This window comes from Lichenostomus cassidix, chromosome 3 (genome assembly GCF_008360975.1).
Source record: "Lichenostomus cassidix isolate B80296 chromosome 3, HeHo_3.0, whole genome shotgun sequence".
In the NCBI taxonomy this organism is placed as follows: domain Eukaryota; kingdom Metazoa; phylum Chordata; class Aves; order Passeriformes; family Meliphagidae; genus Lichenostomus; species Lichenostomus cassidix.
Window position 1 is genome coordinate 67,243,499 of NC_139483.1, and position 24,911 is coordinate 67,268,409.

Here is a 24,911-nt window from a genome sequence, read left to right on the forward strand (position 1 = left end):
ACATTCTTTCTGCATGAAAACCACCGAGCCTTGAAATTGAAGCACATGTTATATTTATCAGAGCTACACTCCTCAAGACCTCCAGTCTTACTCACGTTTTCATATATTAGGGCATCAAATGACAATCTCATAACATGCCACTGAAGCACATAATGGTTATCTTTTCATTATGTCACTTCACTTTAAACTATATAATAATTTGAATGTGTTCCAACTACCCACTTTACTTTCTCAGTATTTTAAAAAACTGAAATCTTGATAGGAATATAAAGTATTGACATAACATATTGCCAAATGTTAGTCTACAGCAACAGTTCAAATTGCAGCAGTCAAATTATCCTTTGGTCAACATCTGATAAGTGCCATTTTGTACAGCACTACGAGACTCTGGTAGGTAGCAGAAACATTAAAGATATTAATTTAGCCCATCAATCATTTCACAGATTGCTAAGCTATCTGCATTGGGGTATTTTGGTTGTGGTTTTATTTTTTTTTTTCCCCTGGATGAGATGAAAGAACTCATCAGCAAACTCTGCACATGGTGAAGATCGCTGGGTACAGCTGCATGCATTGCCAGAAAACCATTTCAGCAGAACTCATCTTTCTAAGACCCAGAAAACGAGAAAAGTTAAAACAGGTCTCAACACTGTCCCTTTATGCTGGCAACAGCCTTAAGTGCATGCATTCTAGATGCATTTGCCATAGCTCCAGCTAACAGGGAAGGTTCACAGGAGCAGCAGTCTGGCAGAGGTGTGAGTGAGATAAGCTAATCTAAGAGATCACCCCTCTGCTGTGCTGTAGATTTTCCTTTGGTCACAGGAATGTCTTGAATTATCTAAAAGCCTTAGGTGAGCAATTCACCATGTAGCTTATGTGCCAAGTGTGACACAAGTGGCTCTGTGGGACGGAAGATGATCAGTAGTCAGGCTGAAAGAGGAGTGCATCTGTGATTTCAGTGAAGGGCTACATATTACCCTAGATCACTTCCATTCTCAAAGGCACAGGAATCATAAAAAGGGGGGTCCAAAAGCTCTCAAACAGATACAATGTTTTGCCAGAGAAAGAGAAAAGTTCACCTTTATGACTGGCAGAGAAGCAGTTGGTGTTTGCTGCAATTCAGAAATTGTATTAACATGGGCTTTATGGCATGCTGCAATATCATTAAACATTGTATACCCCATATAACCCGGAAAAGAAGAATGAAGGTTTTAGGAAGTTATATTTTACTGAATATGGCTATCTTGAAAAGCATAATGGAGAGAAGCTGCAAACCTAGCTCTGTATGTCACCTCTCTGCTTTTCTCTGCACTAGTAACAAGCACCCAATTGAAATACAGTGGTCACATTGGGTACTACATATCAGGTAAGATATGTGAAAGGACCTACTGAAAAGGGTCCAAAAGAAAAAAAAAAACAAAACATGAGCAAAGGCCTAAGAAAACATGACCTGTATAGAAAAAATGGGCAACCTAATTCAGCACAGCAAATATTCAGATTATACAACTTTGCAGAAATAAGGACAACCAAACACTGAAAATGCTCAGTCCATAGATCCACTGAAGTTTGGCAGACAGGTTAACTGAGTGTCTGTCCAGAGAGATGCAAGAATCACTGCTGATACAAGGCAAAAAAAGGCAGATGATGTAATTTCACCAAACTACTCACTGTGCTGGTTATGCTTTTTTGAGGTTTTTAAATAGATTTTATGTCTACTTACTTGCAATAGCAGGTTGATTTACGGTTCAGAGATGATTTGATAAGGTAAAAAAATTCTCTTGATAGTTAAATGTTCTCCTTTCACATCTTTTGTTTAACAATAGAGAATATCACACTATTATGGGGAAATGGCAGTCAGGGCTGTAGTCTGTAGTATTAGCATTGCCTAAGGAATCTATCTTGAGACAAAAAGAATTTTTTGATGGTTATCGTAGACAAGTAGGTGCTTCAGTGTAATTCCCCAGAGATCACAGACTGTCTAGTTACTTCCAGTGCATGTTCCTTCAGTCCTACTGTAAAGCCTGTGTCCACTTTAAAGCACAAGAAAGAGGACAGGAAATAGAAGAGATTTTAGACTACAAATTCTGTAAATCAGATTAACTTTCCTTCTTAATAGGTTTCTTAAACATGCCACAGTCCTCTTCTTCTTCAAAAAACTCCTACCCAAATGCCATAAAACAATAGTGTTACTTCCTATAACATACATTCTATATATGTATTACTGAAAATTACTTGATTAATAGAATAAAAATTATCTTGTAATAGGCAACAAAGCAAAGTGTTAAATAAAAAGACCAAGGTGCAGCATATACTGCAATACTAGATGGTAATTCTTTTATTTAGCAGGAATATAATGTTGCTTATGTTTTCCAGTTTCATCTCATGCAAGCAGAGAATTTTGATGTCTGTAGGTTGGGAGTTTTTATTTTTTTTCTGGACATTTCAGATAATAAACCTACAATGTTCCATTCTCCCCAGGTAAATTCATTATTAATTAGTCAAACAGCTAAAAAGGGCAGGCTGCTTTGCATAACATTTAATTAGTTTTAATTATCGATCACATTAAAACATGGTAAATGAAGACCACATCCCATGAGCCACTGAGACTTAAGCAGCTTGTCACTTATCAATTCTTGCCTAAACCACTTGGGCTGTCAAATGCACATTATCTCTTTCTAAAGATTCACAAATTTATTACCAAGAGATAAATAGCATTTGCAGCGAAGCTCCAACACTATGACATGGCTGTTATCAGCTTTTATTCTTTCTACCCATTCATGCACTCCTAACAGTAAATGACCGCCTCACCAACTTCAACAGAATAAAAATAAACCACCGAGAAAAGCATAGGCTAAGTGGTTTTGTTGAACTAGGATAGCTTCCCAGGACCCTGCAGGATGACAAGTTCTAAACATCTACTCTCTACAAGATATTTTGTGTCAAAGAAAGCAGGAAAACTCACCATGTCAAAGAAGACAAACATTACTAACAAGTAACACTTTCCAAGTCTGCTAATGTGCAACACTGCTACAGAATTGTCACATGCCACCTTGTATCTTTCCTCTGGCCATAGCTGGGTAGGATTAGGTTCTAAAAAACATTAAGAACCATGACTGAAGTCTATTTCTTTCCCTTATGGAAAACTCTTCTGGAAACCTTCAATAAAGCCAAAGGTAAACTAGATTCAAAGGCAACTGACACTTCCAACCCCTTCTCACATTAAAGGCAACACAGATGCTCCAGCTCCTGTACTGGGCTGTGCCAGCCTAGTTATTTCAACCCAGTTAAATGTCCTCAAGACCACTGAAGGGCACACTGTAGATAAATATCACAAAATCTGCTCTGATCTGAGTCTTACCCTGGACACAGATCAAACAATAAATGTTCTCTCAAAAGCAAAGCTTATAGCTGCAACATTTCCTGTGAAGTGATTTCTTCACAAAACGTGCAATTTCCTTCTGCATTTATAATTCAACAGCGAAGGTAAAACCTTGTCAGCAATGTTAGGGTGATTTTTTCATAGAAGTAGAAGCTGTAGGAAAATTAAGTATAATGAGGTTTGACTATGGCCTGGTTGCTGGCAACTGGGCTCCTTTCCCTTTCTTGAACAGCCTCTATTTACCACACTGTCATGCTTACCTACTACTTGATGATGTATTTGGAGAAAGAAAATATCTTGATAAACCTATTCACTGTTCCCAAAACAGAAAAGATGAGCCTTCATGAAAAGTTGGCATCTAGGGGAGAGGAACAGCAGGGCAAGGGTATATGATGATACTCCTGCATTCTCCCAACAGCCAAATATTTTCAGGTCTTGGTGAGACTTGAGGAAATCTGTGTATTTATCGACACCTCATCCTTCAAGTACTTCCAAGCATTTGTCCAGACTCTCCTTGTAACAATACAAAACACAGTATTTCTTGGCATGAGAATAAGTCCTACTACATATTGCATGAAGAGCTGCACCCTTTTATTTGCCCTGAACCCAACTCTTACTAGAAAGCTTATAGTTGCTATACTGGAAGAGACAGAGAATATTCAACTCTCTCTGTGTCATTTAATGATTTTGGAGGTGTCTGTCATACTTTACAACTCAGACATCTCTTTTGACCTTCTCAACACTTCCTCCTACAGAAGCAGAACCCTTCTTCAGCCCTGCTGTCCACCTCTGAATGTCCTGTGGTTACAACCTATCCTTTTCTGCATGAAGGGACCAGAAGCAAAAACTTTCATCTTCTGTTGTCTTCCCTCAGGTGATTTTAGTGGTGCTAAAAAGAGTAACAGAAACATGCAACTTTCAAGCAGTTGGCCTTCCAATTTAGAATGAGAGTAGAAGTATTACTGGATTGGGGTCACCAATAACTCAATGTTATCTATTACGAGTAATTTAACATCAAGATCAGCAATAGACCTATTTCAAAAAGCAGACTGTTAGAAGAGGGTGTAACAAGAGCCACTCCCTCAAACTTTTAAAACACAGTTTCCAACCATTAGTACAGATTTCAATTACAGAATAATTATTTTCACAGAAATGTGATTATATAACTATGATGTACTTTGAAACAAGGATTCAGCAGATTTCTATAGAAAAATTAAATACATATTGGAGTAACATCTTAGGGCTATATTTGATATGCACACTTCAGTAGCCCAGTGCTGTCAGCTGAATGTGCTAACAATTATGCCTACTATTAAAGTGAGTGAGGATCCATTCCTCTTTAAAGCATACATAAGTCTAAGGTCTATGCCAGCTAACAGGCCAAAATTCTGAACCACAAAAAGGTACAACAGTTAGAATGCAGAACATCAACCATTTAAGATTTGCATTTTCAACTGCCAAAAATGCAAGCTGTCATTTATATTTACATTTATTTATGACATGTCATTTTTAGTCATTTATTTTACTTATTTATGTCATTGACATTTATTGTATGACTAACCCTTCTAACCTCCCTCCTTACCACCACTTTTTCTTACCCATTCCTGGTCCTTTGTACAATATCTATGCACTTCAGAGTACTTGATACTTATTCATGTATGTTTTATTATAACAAAACATTTGCACAAGTCAAGTGATACTAATGAACTGTAACTTTGCTTTCCTACTTACTCAGCTTCCTGTTTTACTTAGAGAAGACTTGTGACTTACACTCAAACACCATGTCTTTTACACTTGTTCAGTAAGGGCTTTCTAATTCTAAAGAATCAGGGTAAATTCCTGAGGGGTGTCTGGAAAGCTTCTACTGCTGACCAGTGGGACACCATCGTTTTTTGACACTGAAGGTTCTGAGAACATGTTGCATATGAGAGCTGCAGTTACTTCTCAAACCCTAAAGTTTGAAAAGAAAGCCTGATATAATTCTACAAAGAAATTACCTGTTGGTCCTCAAAGTAGGTTGTGGTGCTAAAATACAGCTCCAGTGTGCTGTGTTCTGAAAGCCTCAGTTTGAAGTTGTTGCTCTTTGCAGCTACATACACCTCACCTATGTTCTCAAGTAAAAGTTATAGACAACACTATAATCAAACATCTCGATATTGAGAAGCCTCACACCCTTTTCATCTTAGTTAGCATTATGTCTGAGACAGAGGCAGAAGCAGTCCTAGATGTGCTGGTGGATAGCCCTTCCAGGGCACAGCCTGGCAATCAACTTAGAACTGAGCGTGCTGGTAAAACCTAACTCTTTTCTCCAGCTGCTCATTACTACAGTGGCACTGAAGATTTATCTGCACCAGAACAGCATTTGTACAAACCAGATCAAAGAATGGATGCAAGCACAAATAACTTCACCAGAATTTTATTTTTTAAAAGTTTAGATGAGTTCCCTGATGTCAATCTCTGAGCAACTACATAAACCTTTGTGCTGGCATGGCAAAGGGAAAACCTGTTGCTACAGCCCTAAGAATGGTGAAAAGCATATCCAGTGCTACTTGCCACTTATCATTAACAGTCAGGAAATATTACAGATGTTAATTGGCATTTCTGTTGAAACCTGCACAAGACAGCCTGCTAGATCATGCAATCGAAGAAGCCAGATTTCTAAGACTCTAAGGGATAAACAAATGCAGTTACTGTATACAAGACAACGTCTACATGCATATATGATAAACTGTGATAGTGTCTAAATTCACTAATGACAACGAAGTGAAACATTCCATCCACCTCTTCGTCACAAGGGAAGAAAGTTTTCTGAGCAAGTGGCAGCAGGACAGTTATCATGGTAAGATGCCTGCTTTTGATTAGAAATTTGCTGCCTGTACAAAACAACCCCAAAGCTAAACCAGCACCCTCCCCCCTCCCTTTCTGGTATCACAAAAGTGAGCCAATGTGATACTGATCTTGGAAAATGAAGGTCCCCAAGCAATAACGAAATAGAAACACCAATTAGCTTTCCGGCTGCCCTTTAGAACAGGATTCAGTTGCAGTCGCCCTGTCCACTGCCGACCTCACCCTACCACCCGGGAAAACCACACAGGAAAACACCTTATACAGGGAACAGCAAACGAGTATCTAAGGCACTGCAATCAAGGCACACTCTGAGATGGAAATAATGCGCTTTAATAAACTTAACCCCCCCCATCTGGAATCCACGGGAACTGCCCGACACACGCCCTCCCCTCCACAGCTCCAACCCCCACACCACAAAGCAAGGCAGGGCAGGGCCAGGAGGCGACAATACCCCCCTGCCGGCACCGTGCCCTTCCCGCCCCGCTTCCCCAGCCTGGGGCTGCTCCGGGGCTGTTCCCAGCACTGTCCCGCGGCCGGCGGTGCGGACACAGCCCCGGGCAGGCGGGCGGCCCGAGCCCCGGAGGGATGCCTACCTTCACGGCTACTTCCGGGGCCGCATCGACCGGCAGGGCCGGGGGCGCTGCGGGCGGCGCCCGGAGGTGCAGCACGGCATCGCGGCTGGCGAGCACGGCGGCGGAGTGCTGGGAGCCGCCCTCGGCCTCGGGCTCCGAGTCGGGCTCCGAATCGGAGCCGCCGTAGGAGGCGAGCGCGGCGATCGCCGCCGACATCTTGGCGCGGGGGATGACGGGACGGGCAGGTCCTGGCAGCTCCGTGGAGCTCGAAGCGTCCCTTCCCCCGCAGAATGAGTGGGATGGGGCTGCGTCTTAAAATTATGGCTCTTTAAAACGAAAAACGCGCTCTAAAGGATAAATTCTGGTCTGTTACGGCACATGCAGGCGTTTGAAGGGGCACTATCCCCCTTGGCTCTTGATCCTACTTAACCTTTCAGGACTCCATAGCGGGACTACAAGCTCCAGCATGCAACGCGGCGCCGCGCTTGAAAGTTTGCCCCCGGCTCTCGCTTGCGCTTTGCGAGGCGGCAGGGGAAGATATTCAACAGCCCGGGGAGAGCTCCCAGCCGCCCAGTTCTTCCCGCACATAAAGCCTGTTCGCCATCAGTTCGGCAGAGAGCAGCGGGGCGGAGAGCCCAGCCCCGCAGGACCCCCAGTTGTCACCCCCAGGCACCCACAGTGCCGGCCCCGCGCCGTGCCCCGGGGAGCCCCGCCCCCTCGCGCTGATTGGCCCTTGGCACACCCGGCTTCGGTTACGTCACAGCGCCGGGGCCCCGCCCCGCCCGCGCCGGAGAGAGGGAGCCCGGCGGGCTGGACCGTACCACCTGCCCGCCCGCGGGGTGGGGGGCGGCGGCGCATGGACCAGCCCGAGCATCGGGCGGTGGTGGGGGGGCGGCCGGGTTCGGCCGCCGGGTAAACAGCGCTTCCCCCCCGCTCCCTCCCGCCCGGCTCGGCGCGCCGGGAGAGGCCCCGCCCCCGCGCGCGCACACACGCGCACACACACAGAGACACGCGCGCGCTGCCCGGTGTCTATTGTGAAGCCGCCGGGGACGCTCCGCGCCCGCCGCCGCCCCCCGAAACGCGGAGCCGCCAGCCGGGAATGGCCGGCGCCGCCTGAACTTCCAGCGCCCCGGCGGCCGCGGAGGGAGGGGCTGAGGTTGAGGGCGAGCGGCGTGAAGGTGCGAGGCGAGGGCAGGCGAGTAAGTGCCCCCCACCCCCGTCCCCTCCTTCTCTCGCGGTCCCCGGGGCGAGCGGGCGGGACCGGCCCCCGCTCCCCATCGCCGGCGGGGCTGCGGGACGCTCCTGCCCCACAAAGGAACCGGCGCTCGTCAGGTGTTGGTCCCCTCCCCTTTGTCCGCTCCCGCTCGGGGGGCGGCGGCGGGAGGGAGGGATGGAGGGAAGGAAGAAGGGAAGCACGCCGCGGAGCCGCTTTCCCCCGTCTCCCCGCCGCCCCCGCGGGCAGGGGCATGAGGGGGGCGTGTTGCGAGGCGGAGGAGGGGAGGGGGCCGCACTTGTGCCGGAACGCGGCGCTTCCCTCTGCCGGGCGCCCCGTGTGCCCGCGGCCGGCGCGGCGGCGGGATCGGCCGGCGGGGAAGGTGCGGCGGAGCGGGCCGGGGTCAGCGCGCGGGCGGGCGGGGGGCGGCGGGGTGACGTCACTGCCGCCAGGTGCGGGGACAGGCGCCCCCTCCCCTCCCATCCCGTCCCTGCCCTCCCGCCCGTCCCCGCCGCGGGCACCGGGGCTGCCAGGGCAGAGGTGCGCACGGGCGGCGGGATTGCCGCTCGGAGCGCGGGGGGATTCGGTCCGGTTCCAGGGCAGAGCTGCCCGCTGGAACACTGCTACCATTGTTAGGAGGGCTCGGAGATCGCGGGGGATGGCCGGGAGCGCGGAGAAGCACGTAGGTTCCAACTTCTCCCAGCGCGCTGCCGAGCGCCTTCCTGGGCGCCCGCGGCCAGGGTAAATGGGACGTGCGGAGCGCTGGCCAAGGCTGCCGGAACGCCAGGTGTGTGCATTGCACACGCTTGCACCTGGAGCCGTGCGGTGCCGTGACTTCCTTTCGAGCTGCATGTGCTTTCGGAATTAAAGTGAGCACACAGTGACATCTAATTGTGACACAGTGGCATTTAATCTGATTAAATGCTCTAGTTTGAATTTTCCACCTTTTTCAGCAGTCACGGTTTGAAACAGTTGTTTTCTTAGCTTGAGAAGGTATCTCTTGGATTCATTCCTTTTTGAAAAAAGGGTAGAATAAACGTAGTGGGCATACAGAAAGTGTTGATAGCGTGGAGTGGAGCAAGGTGCTGCGTTTGGATCTGTTCTGTTAGACACAGGTGTGCCATGTCTTTGAATGCTAGAATCAGGATTTTAGGTAAAGGTCCCACACATTTCAACACCAAGACCTTTTATTTGCATCTCCAACAGCTGAGATAAGCTACATTGAACTAGCATTTCATATGGTAATGAGCTGACTTTTTCATCTTAAATCTATGGATGATGAATCCATAAGTAAGGAAAGATATATGACGCTTCACATGAATCACTGCTTATTAATATCAAAAGTGGTTCTTCCACTGCAGTCAATTGGTTTATTGGCAGCAATTGTTTACTGATTCCATATAACTGCATTCCTTTTTCTCTTGGCATGCAGATCGTAGGTGTTGTCTGAAGTTGAAAGGTGTGCTTCCTGAAAAGTGAAAAATATCAATGTCTGTTTCTGCAACCAGTCTGTGGTATACTATCTGGAGAACTGTGTAGAAAACCATTGTAGTTCTGCCTTGTTATCCTAGAATTTTAGATGTTTGATTCACAAAGCTTTGGTAGTTGGCTTTAGTATGTTCAGCTGTGTTGTGTCTAAGCATCCTAGTTTGCTTGCCAGTGAAATGTAATCATCTGGGATTCTAGATGCTTTCATTATAGAACCTACAAAAATCACTTACTGGTTTAAATTAGCTGCCTTTCTGGTACCATCAGGCTAGTAGATAAGCCAACATGTGAGAAGGCATTCAGGGGAATACTGTCTGAACTTTCTTGTTGCTTAAATAGTAACGAAGATTAATTTTCAGCAAGCATGCTGATGTCACTTGGGGTATGAAAAACTGACTTTACTATGTTTTTAAAACATAGACAGCTGACATACACCATTGTCTAAAATTGGGTTTTGTCAAAAAAACTGAGGAATTGCTGCTGGTCGTTTGCGTTGAGCTAATATTCTAGCTCATCTTGACTATTAACTGCATATTTGTGATTTCAGGAAAGGGTTGATTGGTATAAAATGAATAGAAAGAATGATACAGCTTTTCTAAAAAATGTCTGCTTGTTGATTACTGTATGCTGTATGTTCTCTTTTAATTAAGTTCCTCAAAATGAATTATGTTATGTACTGGATGCTGCTGGTTCTGACTACTGAAGTAATGGGTGGAAGGTGGTTTGGGTTGCTTGGCTTTGCCTTCTATCCAGCTTTTTCACTGCTGCTTTTCCTTGCAGTCACTTTGCTTCTCTTGCTTTAATTTTCCAAAGGAAGATAAAACTGTCCCACTTTGTACAGCACTTTTACATACCAAGAGGGCCTTTTAACAACTGTTTGTCCTTACTCTTAGCGGTAAATACTATATCAAGTATTACCACGTCTTTTCCCCTGGTGAAAGGAAAGAGTAAGAAGTATTTTTAAAGAGTGGTTCCTTGAGCAGTAGAAACCTGGCTTTTACCTTTCTTCTTCTTTTTTTTTTTTTTGTGTGTGGGTTTGTTTTTTGGTTGGTTTTTTTTAAATCTTGAGAGTGGTTGTAAGCTCTAATGGAATTTTTTTCAGTATAGTCTCATCCTTTTGTGGATTGTCTAGTGTCTGACAAGGTGTTAATGCATTCTGAATCCTTTCCCTTGGTCAGGACGCTCACAGCATCTTGATTTCATGAGCTTAGCATTTTACAGGTATCTTAGAGAATTTTACACCTCTGACAAATTTGGTTGGATTCAGCCAGCCAGTTTCCAAGTGGAAGAACACCCATCAAATACCCCCCCCCCACACACACTTCCTGTATGAGACTGATTTTCTTCATGATTTGGGGTATAATCTATTAAATTCTAATTCAACATTTCACAAATTTTCCTTCACATCGGTCTTTTTCTTCCCTATAGTTATAATGAAATCTGGTTCCCTCTGCTTTTAATGTATTTTATCCTACTTTCTTTTCCCTTTACTTGCTCTTTCATAGTTCTTTTTTCATTGCTTTCCATGATGGATGTATTTTATCTCACACCCTGTGTTTTTAGTTGGTTTTTCTTCCCCACAGAAAGTGATGAATATAATCCTGCTTATTCTATTTTTTTCTGTTTTTTAATACTCTTAAATTGCTATCAGCCCACTTGCATATACACTCACTTCTCATCCACCAAGATCTGTAAGTGCAGTTTGGAGGAAAGGGGGGAAAAAAAAGCAGCATGATACTTATCAGACAGAGGATTGAACTAAAATATGAGGGTCTATTGTCTGTGGGAAATAGAGCATTTGAAAGAAAACGATTTTTTTGCCTTTGTTCATATGCTTTTGGCTGCTGAGAAAAAGTATCGTGACGGAAGTCTTGTCAGGTTTCTCCTACTGCATTTGGATTGGCCCCTTTTATAAGCACCTGCTTGTGTCTGATGCATCTCAATGTACTCTAATTTAGCTGCTTGGAGAGTGAAGCACCTTTTATAACTCCCGCTCTGCTATTTCTACCACCTTGGAGCCTCTGACTGCTGCAAGGGTGATAATACCTCTTTTCTAGTTTTTGGTTTTTTGGACTATGTCCCGGATTCTGAAAGATACCAAGGCGCCAGATTGCAAAAAGAGTTCTCTGTTCCAGTACATCTGTGAATCAGTCTCTTTAAGTTTTTTGGAAGGGATCTTGAGGTTGTCTGACACAGATTACATGCTATATATTTCATGTTTACAAGGTGTGGTTTCAAAGAAAGAATGGTATGGGATAAGACTGGAGCAGCTTAGACTGTTGTACTTATTTCAGATGACTTTTTAAAACAAAGTAATATTTGTTGCAGAGCCACCTCTTCCCTAGGGGATGGAAGCTGTGCAGCTTTTTCGAACACTCGACTGCATATGCAGCGCTGTAAACTGCATCTTACAGCACAAGCTGAACGAATACTGTGTTGGAGAGGCAGCAAAACTAATTATAGATTTCTAGGAATGTAAACTTAATTAGCATAATTACAAATTTATATTGGATTTCTTAATTCTCTGAATTTTTTTTTTAATCAGTTAAAGGACAGAAAATGTCATCAAAAGTGTATACATTTCTCAAAATATGTGCCTGTATTTTTGGGGGAAGCTAGATTGGCAGCTTTCTTATACTAGTCTGTTGGTATAATAAATTACTTACACATTCAGAGAACTATAGAATAAATGTAGTTCCATTTTAGCAAAGCACTTAACAAAGAGCAGAATAATGGATAATTTTCCATGAGTTTATACCTTTGTCTCGGTTGACTTTTCAGTTAGATGCTATGGTTGCAACATGAATTTAGTCTTCTGATAGCTGACTCCATGCAGAAGTAAAATATTTTAAGTGCCCTAGCAGTCTGACTTTTAAAACTTATTAGAAAACAGGAATCTATTCTAAAGCCAGGTGTGGTTTTTTGGCATATAATAAAAGGCATTAAATTCTGTTGAAGCAGGTTTTTTATAACTAAGGCATTTGTACTGTCATTTGTCCTTTTTTCCTGCTCTGTGGTAAGCTGTATTCATTTTCTGCAATTGTTAATAGAGTGTCTGTTCTCTACTTGGCTCTTGTTTTCATGAATTTGAAGAACAAATTTGGTAGATAATTGATCAATAGATTTCAAGTTACTGAAAGAGAATTTCCACCAAATATTCTGCAAGTGATTTCTCAAAGTTTGCGTAGAGAACAGGTCTAGTAATCGTTGGATGCTCTTAATGAAAAAATATGCACATGTGATTTTCATCCTTTACAATCACAACTTCCTGTAGATAGAAGTATGTGATGACAACAAAAACTGATGGTAGACTCGGTAGTACTAACTGAAATTAGTAATGTAGTTAGTACTGCTTCTACAATGAGAAATGTGCCTCACTAATCTACCAGGGGTTTTGATTGCAACAGTAGCATAGCATATTAAATTTTAATATAGTTCTAATTTGCATATACTTTTTAAAGGTTTAATTGAAGGTTCCTCACACGAGGCTATTAAATGAAAAAGCCATGATATGAGAGGTAAAATATTTTCATGGTTCACAAAAATCTGTGAGTGGAAATAACAGAAATATTAAATTAAAAGAGGCTTAATTTTTTTCTCTTAAATATTGAACAGGAGCTGTCCAGTATCTTCTATTAGTCATCTGTAGAATTTGATTTATAGGGTAGAATTGTTTTCTGAGGATTTAAAACTGTTTAATCAAATTCACAAATACTGGAAAGGTCACCTGAGCCATCTAAACAAGCTTTGTGAAAGGACAGCAGGATGACACGTAAAACTGCTTGTTGGTGTATGCAAACCAGTGTGTTTTGGAAGAAGAAAATAAGGTTCCATTTATTTGTCTGAAGAGTTTCTAAATTAACAGTATTAACACAACAAAAATTTGAGCATTATTACAGTTTGCTAAGGTATTGTTACCCAAATTATAGCTGTATTCAGAACTGGGCAAAAAAACAGAGAAGGAGCTTCCATTGTATACAAATTCATTAATTCTTATCCGCTATTCAAAGTGAGTTATTAACTGTCAATTAGTTTAAAAGAGATAAATCACAGTATTGTAAAAAGTTTGATACAATGAATATGGCGGAGTTTTTCAAGGGAATTAAAAAATTGGAAATATTTACCCATGGAAATGAAAGACAGATCAAAAAAGTGAGGAGTGGGCTATATAAAATACTTGTGAATTTATGCTCTCCAACAGCAGATGTAAAAGAAAAAAGACCTGCAATCAGAAAAAACCAAGTTATCGAAGCCATACATTTTTTGTGAGGAGAGAGGAATTGAAACTTTTTTCCTATGTCCACTAAATGTACCTGTATTTCTCTTGATATATGTATGTGTATATCTGTCTGTCATTCACTGTTAGACTAATTCTCTTAAACACACAGAACCAGCTTAAACTCCTTGCTTTATTTGCTTCAAACCAATAATTTGAACTTTGTTCTTTCTCATCAGAGATGACTGCTCAAATAAATTAATATTCATTGCAGTGAGGTATTCTCAGTTTTCTATAGCTGAAATAAATGTTGTAATTTCTGGGCCTTGGAGTAATTTTCTGGCTGTTTGATGTAATGAACTGTTTTACACAAAATGAAGCAGTCCAAAACAGAGGGATAACGAGTAAATCTCCTGCATCAGTAGACTGAATATGGAAATGGCTTGAAGCATGGGGATAGGAAGTTTGAACAAAAATCATGAATGAAAATTGATGTATGAGGGGAAGCTGTCTTAGACCAGTCCAGCAAGTTTATGAGGGCCCTTTTTGGGTGTGGAGTTTTCTTTCAGACTAACTCTTTTGTCTGGTATCTGCAGTGCATAGTAGATGCATAGGTTATGGAAAACTGAAAGAGTGATTGACACTAAGGTATTTTACTGATAATATTTATGCTAAATAATATACTGAAGTGGCTTGTCCAGCAGCTCCCAGTTGCCAGTTCTGATGTAATGGCTATGGAATGGCCAAAATCAGAGTTGTTAGATATATTTCTCCAAATGACACTCACTATTCATGGTTCGAGAATCTTTAACCTTCCAGGCATATTCATGTCCACATAGATTGTCTGACAGATCAGCTGTACCAGATAAGTGGTTTTCTACAAAAAGTTCTCATTATCATAAAACAAAACATTATGCTCCATAGTGATTTTTGGAATGGACCTTCAAGTAATTAAAAAAATTAATTTAGGAAAATCACAAGTCATTTATAACTTGATAACATGTGGGAACTTAAGTAGTTCAACCAGCTCTTGTAAAAGTGGCATGCGGAGTCAGCTTTTCAGCAAAAAAAGGAAATGCTTAACTTGTTAAATCTTGTTCAGCCACTAGCCACTGAATGTGTGTGCAGAAATGCTTAGAGAGGTCTTTTAACTCTCAGCTGGTTTTGCCTTTTGTTGATATTAAAAGAGAAGGCTGTGATTGTCAAACTTTTCCAATTGTGTTTCCATATGCAGTTGTGAAACTTGAGAACACAACTGAAAATACAAGATGAGTTTGTCATAGATGTTCTTTCTTTGGAAGGCTCTCTTCAGGAGCAAGGGCTTTAGAAAAAATGTGTAATTTGCAGGAAAGGAAATTTCACTTCTATGCCACCCAGCTACCCAGTATGGCAAATGTTAGTCTCTGCAGGTAATACAAGACAGTGGCATTTGTTATATCTTAATACTCAGAGCGAACTGCTCTGGTTGATCCTGTTTTGGGCAACCTTGAATGTCCTATGATTAGATGATCTTCACAGCACGAGGAAAAATTATCTTACAGTTAATACAGGAGAAGTGATAGGTGGCTTGGACTGCTGTAGAGATGGTAATGAAAGATTCTGGCATTGCAGTTTGGGCTGAATTTGCTCTTGTGAAAATGGATCAAACCCTATAGAAATATTTCGTGTTGCAGGGCCCTACAGTGCAGCTGCAAAATGGCATTAGATGGCAGAATACATACAGATATCAGTCATGTGCAAAGTGAACTGGTGTTACTCCACAGTCTTGAAGATTCAATGCAGTTGTGCCATGGAATCTTCCAATGTGGCTACCCACTGGAAGTAATGTTTTCTGCATCCCTAGGTAGGACAGCAGGATCCATTCTGTGGCTCTGGCTAGCATGAGTGGTCTACTAAAAAATAAAAATTCCCTGAGTTACAAAGGAGTTAACAGCTTTTTTTTTTCCCCGTGGAAATGAATGTCAAGCAAATCTGCCTTCAGCAAGTTCCATGCTACAGGGAGAGATTCTGTACACTTCAGTCCAAAAACAATATATTGTCTACTAGCTATGATGTTTCCAGTAATGGAAGTCAGATATTAGGGATTATCTGTGTCTAGCTGATTTAGCTAGACTTTGATCCATTCTACTTCTAACTGTAAAGACTATATTTCTTTGTCTAGAAAATGGAAGAAATTTTATTAGCAAGGAGAAAAACTTTTGTTTATAGTATTGGTCTAGAAGAGGTCCAGTTCTTGTTGGAGGAAAACTAGACCTCTCTTCCATACCTGTCACTACTCTGCTGGTCAACATGTTTTATTCCAGGGTGAAAAGTTAAATATATGTCTTTAAACTCTGGACAGGTTTTTATTCCTCCTGTATGGTCATCGGTCTCATCTATAGGAAAGTTCATCATGGCTCAAATCTTTACAAGTACTGGCAGTATTCATACAAAAATTGATAACCGTGATATTAAATTAAAGGAGAAGAGGAACCAGTTGAGGTATAAGGGATTGGTTCTTAAGATCTATCATATTTGCTAGATTCTTTAAGCACTAACATATTTATAGACAGTCTTCTAGTAAACTATAGGTTCCTCACAGGTTTACACTCTGTTTATTCATTAAAGAGCTGACCAGTGTTGCAAAAAGGTCACTTGAAACATGTGGACCTTTGCTTTGAGTGTCTGATTTGCTTAATACAGCATAGCATGTAATACTTGGAATGACCTTCTCATGGTGGGTTGCTGTGGCCCAATGATGGGAAATTTTAATAAACAAATATAAATTTGTGACCTAAAATTTATCTTAATTCTGAACTTCTGACAGCCACTTACAATGCTCTCTGCCTAGATATTAGAGAGTTTCCATGGGAAGTAGCTGCTTAATGATCACTGTTGTCCTAAAGTAATAGTTGGTAAGTTTCATGTGGAATAACTTACTGGTAGAGAAAAATCCTCGTTACTTTGAATATTTTCAGACTCTTGCCCTGTCACATAAAACAACCCCTTAATTCTGTCTTTCACTGTTCCTGGGAATACATTGAAAAGCAAAGCCATTTGTATGTGGAAACAATCTAAATGGGTCATTTTCTGTGTCTGAGCATTTTCAGCAATGTAAGTGCTTTCCAGTAGCTCAGTGCTAGCATATGGAGCACTGGCTACCAAGGCTGATTTTTGAGCCTGAATATGGTAAGAAGCAAGTGTTTCAGATTTTTGGAATCATAAACCATATGCTGATTATAGATATTCTGGTGCATCCTTGATTATAATGAACTTCTTTACTGATAGTAATTTTCTTTTCTTTGAAACTGTCTGTATCATTACAGAAAGAGCCTTTTTAGAAAAAAAGATTAACTTTATTAAGCAAAGTGATAAGGAGGAGGTTTTAAAATAGAAGCAGTTGGAAAAAAGCCTTAGGAGCTGCATAATGCAGTCATAAAACATGTTGGATGTTGATGTACTGTTCTGGTTTTTGGTCAGTTTTTGTTTTGATGCATATTTGCTAGAGAGCACTAAGAACTCTGATGGTAACCTTCTAGAAGGTTGAGAGACTTTTAAGGGTAGATTCTTCTCTACCTGTTTTATGTCACCTTTTTCAGGAATTTATGAGATCATGTTGCAACACTTTCAAACACGTACTATAAGAATTTTAACCTTGATTTCCCACCTTCATCAAAAGTCTGACTTCCAACATGAAGCTTTTAATGTCTGGGGGTCTTTCTTGCAGCTTGCGTATATGCCATTTTTGCAGGTTAGCAGTTTAGTTTAATTTTCAAGACATTATGTCCATTTAGATCCCAAGACACATCTGTTAGCTTTATTTTTAGACTGCTCAGCTATCTCTAAGCTGGAGTTGCAGACAAAATGATAGATGATTTTGATTTCATGTTGAAACAAGAGCAGCCATTTGGACATTGTTGTTGAAAGGATTCTAGAGAAGCCTGATTCACCTGTACTTGGGAACAGTACTTTGATTCAAAAGAAACACTTCAGAAAAATATATGTTGTGCGTGACTGTTGGAATGTTGAAATATCTGGAGCCTTATGGAAAGAAAATGCATGTTAAGTGCACAGAGTTATGGCCCTTCAAGAAGTACAGACATTTTCAAATGCTTAAAACAGACAATGAAACATTTGGATATAATTATAATAATCATATTGTTGTTCAAATTGGTATGGGGTTTTTTTCCTAACTTTCTTAATGAAAATTTATTCCTGGTACATGGTGGTGTCACTGTAATGCATGTATTAATTTTGTCTAGAATTATGCAAGCCTTGGAGATAAGATTTAATAAGTAACATGGAGACCTATTTTAAAAATATAAGATGTGGAGGATGTTTTGTGTGTCCTAACTGCTGAGTCATACATTAAAGCTTGATCTTTTTCTGCTCTTGTGAATCTTGAATGGTTTTGTGCTTAGTGAAACAGCATCAAAGGGAAGGTGAATAGTATTCCAATTTGTATTTGTCTATAATGTATTTTTAATGTATGTATTGTCCCCCACAGGAAGTAGGAGATATGCTTTTGAACTCCCAGAAAGCCCAAGAAGAGGCTTTTGCTTTGTAGGAGACAGACCTAATATCAAAGATGGGTATCCTTCTCGCCTGCCTACATTTTGTAAGAGAAAATAAGGACAGCTGCTTCATTTTTTAAGGAATGAATGTAAGCGGCTGTGTTCATCTTCATTGGATGGGGAAGGTTGCCTATGGGTTTAAACCTGACAGATGAATACTAGAAAAGGGGTGGAATATAAAATTTACCTGTCTTTACTGTCATTCATAGATTTTAGATTAATATCATATGGTGTGTTGGTGGTGTGGAAGATGTTAAAAGAGGTGTCTTCTCTGAAAGGCAGTCCATACTGTCATGGGCAATATAATGGGGCTGAGGCAGTGCCAGCTCATTTCCAGACGTGAACAGATAGCTGTCTTCAGCTGGCCAAGTCAGTGTACTGCAAATGTTTTATTAGATCTAGGCGTTAGCAGTATGGTCAGATTTGACTGAACGGTATGTAATGAAAAGTTGGTTGACACAACATGTAAATAAAAGGAAGTTGGGGTGGGTTTTTTTTGTTTGTTTGTTTTGGTGCTTTGTTGTTGTTGGTTGGGGTTCTGTAAAAATAAAGCTGTCTGTAGAGTACTGAAAAATGTATCTTTTTAATAAAAGCTGCCACACTGAGGTCTGTGGAAATGGAGTCAGAGTCTCTTAGAGTATTTGTTAGAAAAACTAAGTATGCCTCAGACTAAACACTGCTGGTGATTTGGGGTTTTTTTCTACCTCCTCTCCTAATATTTCAGTATGAAGTGGTTAGATGCATTTTGGGTAATTTAAAAAATATTCATAGCATATTTGTAGTCTTGAATGCTGTTTGGGGACAGACAAAAATTAAGCTGACCAGTAACTGTCATATCATGGTTCGGTAGGTAAATGCAAGTTGATAGACTGGAATCATGTTCCATGTGTGATTACAAACTTCTCTACTTCACCCAAACTCCAGTCTCAGAAAGATCATATTCTTTCCTGGATGTATTGAGTATAAAGTCACAGTATTTTTCTCTCATTCTTCTAAATACAGCACTTCCGTAAGTCCTGATGTGCTGTCAACTTTTTTATTGCAACGGAGCATGAATTTATGAAGGCGATCTATTCCTACAGGCAGCAGAGGGATTTTGAGCAAAAAATTCAACACCTGTCAGTGTTGTTCCCCCATTTGCAGGGCCTGATATTCTTAAGCATCTCTTCCTGAATCTGGTGGTGTGCTGCAAACCTTCATTGCTGTGATGCTACTATTGAGAGTGTATATAGAACTTTTTCTAAAACAAATAGTTTTCAAACCTTTTTCCTTGAAGCTGCTGAGCATCTGCAGTTTGCGAAACACTGCCTTGGTTTGACTGTCCCTGCTCAGCTGTACCTCTGTACACAGCTGTACCTCTGGCCACAAAACACACCTGAGAATGAGGAATGCGGAGAGGCAATAGGTTCACTGTCTTTTCAGTGGCGACAGGAAGCTGCCCAAAACTGCTGCTTTTCTAAAGGGCAGTCATGAGCTTCCCTTAGAGAATGCTCTCTAATGCCTTTGTTCTCACCTCTGTGTTTGCCTTCCATGGTCTGTCACACCCACGCAAAATGGTCCCAGAGAGAGCCTCATCTGTAAGGGGATGACATTATGCTTCAGTGCAACATTAAAAGCCCCTCAGATTGACAGCTGCTGTCATGGAGAAAGAGATCTATGCAGATGTTGTGTGACGGCTGCTTTTTAGTAGCTGAAGAGCCTTGAGTCACTTTAACATTGTGTTGTGACACGTATGTAATGGATATTTCATAGAATTCATAAGTTACTCTTTGTCAGAACATTTTGAAGTTCAGGTGTTAAAAACTAATTGAAGTGAACGTTTCACTTCAGCCCTTGCTGACCTCTGCAATCCACATTACTGCTTGAAATAGTAGTTGCATTCACTCAGCCATTAAACAACTTCTAGAGCTGTACTCTGATCTCAAGAGTGTAGTTCTCCTAATGGTTTTTTTCTTAAGTTGGCCATAAAAGAAAGACAACAGCTACTGTCAGAAGTATTAAGCAGTAGTGTGCAATGTGAACAGGCTAGATTAACCCACTCCTAAATATAATTCTTCTAAAAATAACTATACTCAACAATAAAAATTGACATAAGTTGACAGCATGTTTTAGCAGACGTTGACAAAATGTTGACTTCTACTTTTTGAGCTTTTAGATAAAAAATGTAAGCAAAAAATAATTTTAAAATAATTTAAAAAAATTAAACTCTTTTTAGTAGATGTTGTTGCTTTTGACTGGTTTTTATGTTAGGTGAACACAAAAATAAGAATTTAATTAGTCTTCTGACTTTATTTTTTTCCTCATCTCACCATTGACTACTGTGCTTTTCTATAAAATGGTGATATTTTACTTGCTGATGCTCTAGTTTGAGCAAAACAGCCTCAGCTGTGGAGTAAGTTACTGTTAACAGTTCTTACCATTTTGTTCCTTGCTAAGTGGTAAATAAAATGATTTGTTCTCTTTTTGTGGTGGAGGTTAAGTGTATCTGCATGATGAAGTAGAATGATGACATGCAGGACTAGTTTTAAAGTGTAGATATACGTGAGGCTAGGCAAGTAAATGTATTACAAACTGTTACAGCTGGTGTGAAGCTATGCTTGCTTGAATTGGTGGGTCATTTCAATGGATATGGAAGGCTTAATCATTTTAACAGCCTAAATAATGAGTTGTAAATTGAAGTTATTGCTTGAAATTTTCTTCTGACTTCTATAAAGAGTAATAAAGAATTTCTTTCCATTGTTATTCTAGTTGTAAGGCTTATCACTCTTTCAAATATTTTAAAGGTTGGAGTGTTCAAGTAATATTGTGCTTATTTTCGTAAGTGCATCATTATGTATCTAAGCAAAAAACTGCATTTAATAGTTGAATTTTAAACTGAAAGCTAGAAATTTGTATCAAGATAAAGAAGATAGCAAAGGAGTAATGTGTGACCAGTCAATTCTAGAATGTAAAGACAATAAATATTTGGGTTTATTTGTAATAATTAGTATAATTTAAAGAGCTACTGATAAGGCACATGGTGTGATTCTTGGGGCTGCCCTGTGCAGGGCCAGGAGTTGGACTTTGATGATCCTAGTGGGGCCCTTCCAACTCAAAACATTCTGTTATTGTGATTGTGATATGAAAATAAGATAAAATTTGCTGTCGGAATTTTGAAATCTTGCGTCACTTGTTATATATATTTTTTTCTTTTTAATTATTGACAACTCTCATATATATGGGGATTTTTGGGCAGACTGCTTTTATCATCATGATATGTAAAGCTTGCCCAGGAAAGAAATTTTTGGCTAACGTAATGCATTTGTTCATACCTAGGATGTGAAAAAATATTCTAATCAATACTTTGCAGTTATTGTTTAAAAGATTTGTTTATGCTCTCATTGTAGGCAGAAATGTATTTAGAGATAACAAAATAAAACCATAATCCTGAGTGATTTTTTTTATTGTAACAGTTTTATTGAAATAAAGATGCACAAGGTCAGAGAAGTCACCTTCGGTGATAGGTGATTTGTGTGTGAATTCCCGAAGGATTACTGTGTGACCATTCACATCTATAATAAATATAAATGCCATGTAACAGCTTGTAGCATTTATAGAGGTGATAATGAAAGCCAAACAGAACTTTTAGAGCTTCTCTGCTCTCTTTAACACCTGGGCAGCAGTGTTATTAAGGAAGCAAACTATTAGGTTTCATCTTATTATTGTCTCAAGACTGGAAGAAACCAATAAATACAAATGAGGTTTAAAAGGTGAAAAATAGGATTTGGAAAAGTATGGGAAATTACTAACAAGAACAGTGAGCAGTCTCAGGATCACATTGGCAGTTATGTTCCAAAAGAAATTTGCTCAGGGTCCCAACTGAGTCCTAAAAATTCTGCTACCAAATTAAAGGAAACCTCAAGTGTTGTTGTCTGCAATAATAGTCTCATTTTTGAATATTGCTAAATCACCACTATAACACAATTTATGTGGACATCTCAGGAAACTTTTTTAAAGTATTACAGCTTTTTGTAATGAGCCAGATTTAGCAAAATAAAATACAGTCTTGAAATCTGCCAAGATGGTGTGCAAAATAACCTCTTTTCTCAGTTTGTTCTTCTCTTATATGTCAATTGCAATGTTCAAGTGAAATCCTGACTGTCTTTCCAGACATTTGTGCTTTTTACATAGAATACATAATTTTCCTGAAAAAAGGAGGCTTAATATTTGTCTGCTTCTCAATGAATTTGTTTTTTCCCATTGGTAGTTATTAGAAAACATCAAAGTGGAATGTCAGAATCTAAACCTTGTCATATTCCTTTTCTTTCCAGTTACAGACTGTGGATAAAGCAGTTTTGCCACAAGAAGAAAACGTTTGGTTTAAGGGCCTCTTGTGTTAATGCAGCTACTTAGATGGGCTGTGGGTTGGGATGAGATAGGGAGATTTCAAAGTTCTTTTACCAAGCCTGGTCTCTGGAAAAAAACAAACAGATGACTACTGATGAAGAAAAAAACAAACCACCAAGTAAGAAAACTTGTAGGTAAAAAGCCATCAACAAAATACCCTCTCTCTTTCACCTAAAAGGCTGAAACAACTCAGACTAGTCAGTCATAATTTGACATTTTGTTTTGTTTCCAAAGTATGTTTTATCTACATAAATTCTGTCTCTCCTTGGGAAAAAGCTAAACCTGACAAATGACGAGAAGGGGAGTATGATCACTGTCACACTTAGCAATTTGTCCTACTGACATCAAGATGACAACAGTTCTGCAAATATGAGGAAACCCCTGTTGTGCTCAGTCTGCCATGTGGGGAAAAAGTTTGGTTTTCGGTTTTTTTTGTTTGGGGTTTTTTGGGTTTTTTTTTTTTTTTTTTGGTTCCTTTCAGCATGGAATGAGAATGATGATGTCCATACTTGTCTGTGATCACATCCTAGTGTGATGAAGCTGCCAGACATGGATAAATGGGATCAATAGATGGCATTATCTGTGAAAGCACTGAAGTTTAATCAACAAGTTAAGATAGGTGAAGCAGTGCAGCAAGAAACTGTGGGGAGGAGTCAAATGGAATTAAAAAAAAAAGCATTAGTGATTTTTTTTTTCAAGTGCCTACTACACATGAAGGGCATTGGAAGCTTCTGTGTGATTTCTCCCCTTGGAAAATTAACTTAAAACTGCCCATTTTTCTCTTAAATTATTTAAAGCCTCCACCCTTTTGAAATTGATAGCAAAATTCTCAAGGTTTTCTTTAATGATGTATTGAATGTTGATGGCTTTATATATATATAGATTGTATGCACTGTGAAGGAAGTTGAAAGAGTAGAGAGGGATTGAAGGATAGAAGATATGTTATAAAGAGGAAATGAATCTGGGAGCTGGAAAGTGGAGAAAAGATAAATCTGGTGTGTAGGTAAACAATTTAGGAAAAAAGGAGAGGTGAAGGAGCTTTGGAAGAAAGCTCAAGCACGCAGATATATATGTTTGAGAAGAAATAGAGAATAAAAGTTAGGAAAAAAAAATAGCCTTCCTTCTGGGAAACAAAATCCTGTATACAACTATAAACAGTGGAAAATACGATTGAAAACAAAGTGGAAGGAGAAAAGCAAGCAGAGAAAGGTAACAAAAATACTAAGGATGCACAGGATCAAAATGCAGATCCTTCCTAAATCAAGGTCTTATTTAAGAAAATAAAAACACCTGAATTTACAATCTTACAAAAATGTGAGGGAAGGAAGAGGGTTATGAGATACAAAACTAGATTAAACTTCAGCTTGAAGCTTGAAACCCTATGCAGAACTGAAAGGCCTGTAGATATTAGTAGAGATTTTTTATGGGCACTATTTTATTTCAAGAACTGTTAGACAGTCAGACTAATACCTTGTTAGCCATATTTATTCATCCTACAATCTTAGAATGTCAGTTAGGTTTTCATCTTACCTCCTGACAGATGCTTTTTTCTGCAAAGACAGCAACACAAGGTTGTGCAGAGCCAGTTATTTAAGTGTGGATATGAGGCTTCAGTGCCTTATGCTAACAATCTGGACAAAGCCTCAGCAGTGTCTGATTTTAAGAACATTATGCAATCTGAAACTTTATGACTAACTTAGGCTAATATGTTGTATAAAATTCTTGCACTGTGGACATTGAGCTTGAGGCAGAAAACCTGTCTCTCTTCTATGCCTGTATTTTGAAAAAAATAGGGATTTTACACTGATATAATATTTTAATTTTAATATACAATATTATATATTTTTATTTTAATATCTATAAGGATCATTGGGTTCTAGAAATGTGTTTGTTAGAATGTAGATTGTCAAGCAATTCTTGAGGTACAGATTTCATTAAGCAGTCCCTGCTGATGGTTCTTGCATTCGAGGCAACCTGCAGTTATGTGGGCTTACAGTATACAGGATTGGGCACTCATCCAAGGTCTGTTTTTTTGTTTTTTTCTTCCTGGATTATATTTTGCTTGGATTAATATTCTGTTCTTTTCAGACTATTTTACCTGCATGCTTGAAGTAGAAATAGGGACAGAAACTGCAGGATTTCTATCTGTACTGCTTAAAAAGAAATTATTAAGTTATTACCAAAGTATTCATTGCAGATTTATGCAGAACTTTTTCAAGAATTCTTGTCCAATCTATTTCTGCACTTGTGAAATCAAGGA

The 24,911-nt window shown here is 40.0% G+C and overlaps 2 protein-coding genes across 6 annotated transcripts in view; one reads left to right on the forward strand and one right to left on the reverse strand.

The window, feature by feature from the left end:
- Nucleotides 1–7,433, reverse strand: part of CDC40 (cell division cycle 40) — a 38,163-nt gene extending 30,730 nt beyond the window's left edge. Inside the window, exon 1 of the mRNA XM_085056172.1 lies at nt 6,817–7,433. Coding sequence (XP_084912298.1) covers nt 6,817–7,011 — 195 coding nt within the window. The 5' untranslated portion in view covers nt 7,012–7,433. The remainder of the gene's footprint in view (nt 1–6,816) is intronic.
- A 141-nt stretch (nt 7,434–7,574) lies between these two features.
- Nucleotides 7,575–24,911, forward strand: part of WASF1 (WASP family member 1) — an 87,373-nt gene continuing 70,036 nt past the window's right edge. Inside the window, exon 1 of one of the 5 annotated variants that reach the window (XM_085056178.1) lies at nt 7,575–7,994. The gene's annotated coding sequence lies outside the window, so the exon portion shown is untranslated. Of the gene's footprint in view, nt 7,995–8,242; nt 8,391–24,911 lie in introns of those variants that run through there. The other 4 variants (XM_085056173.1, XM_085056174.1, XM_085056175.1 and 1 more) reach the window with 4 other exon arrangements.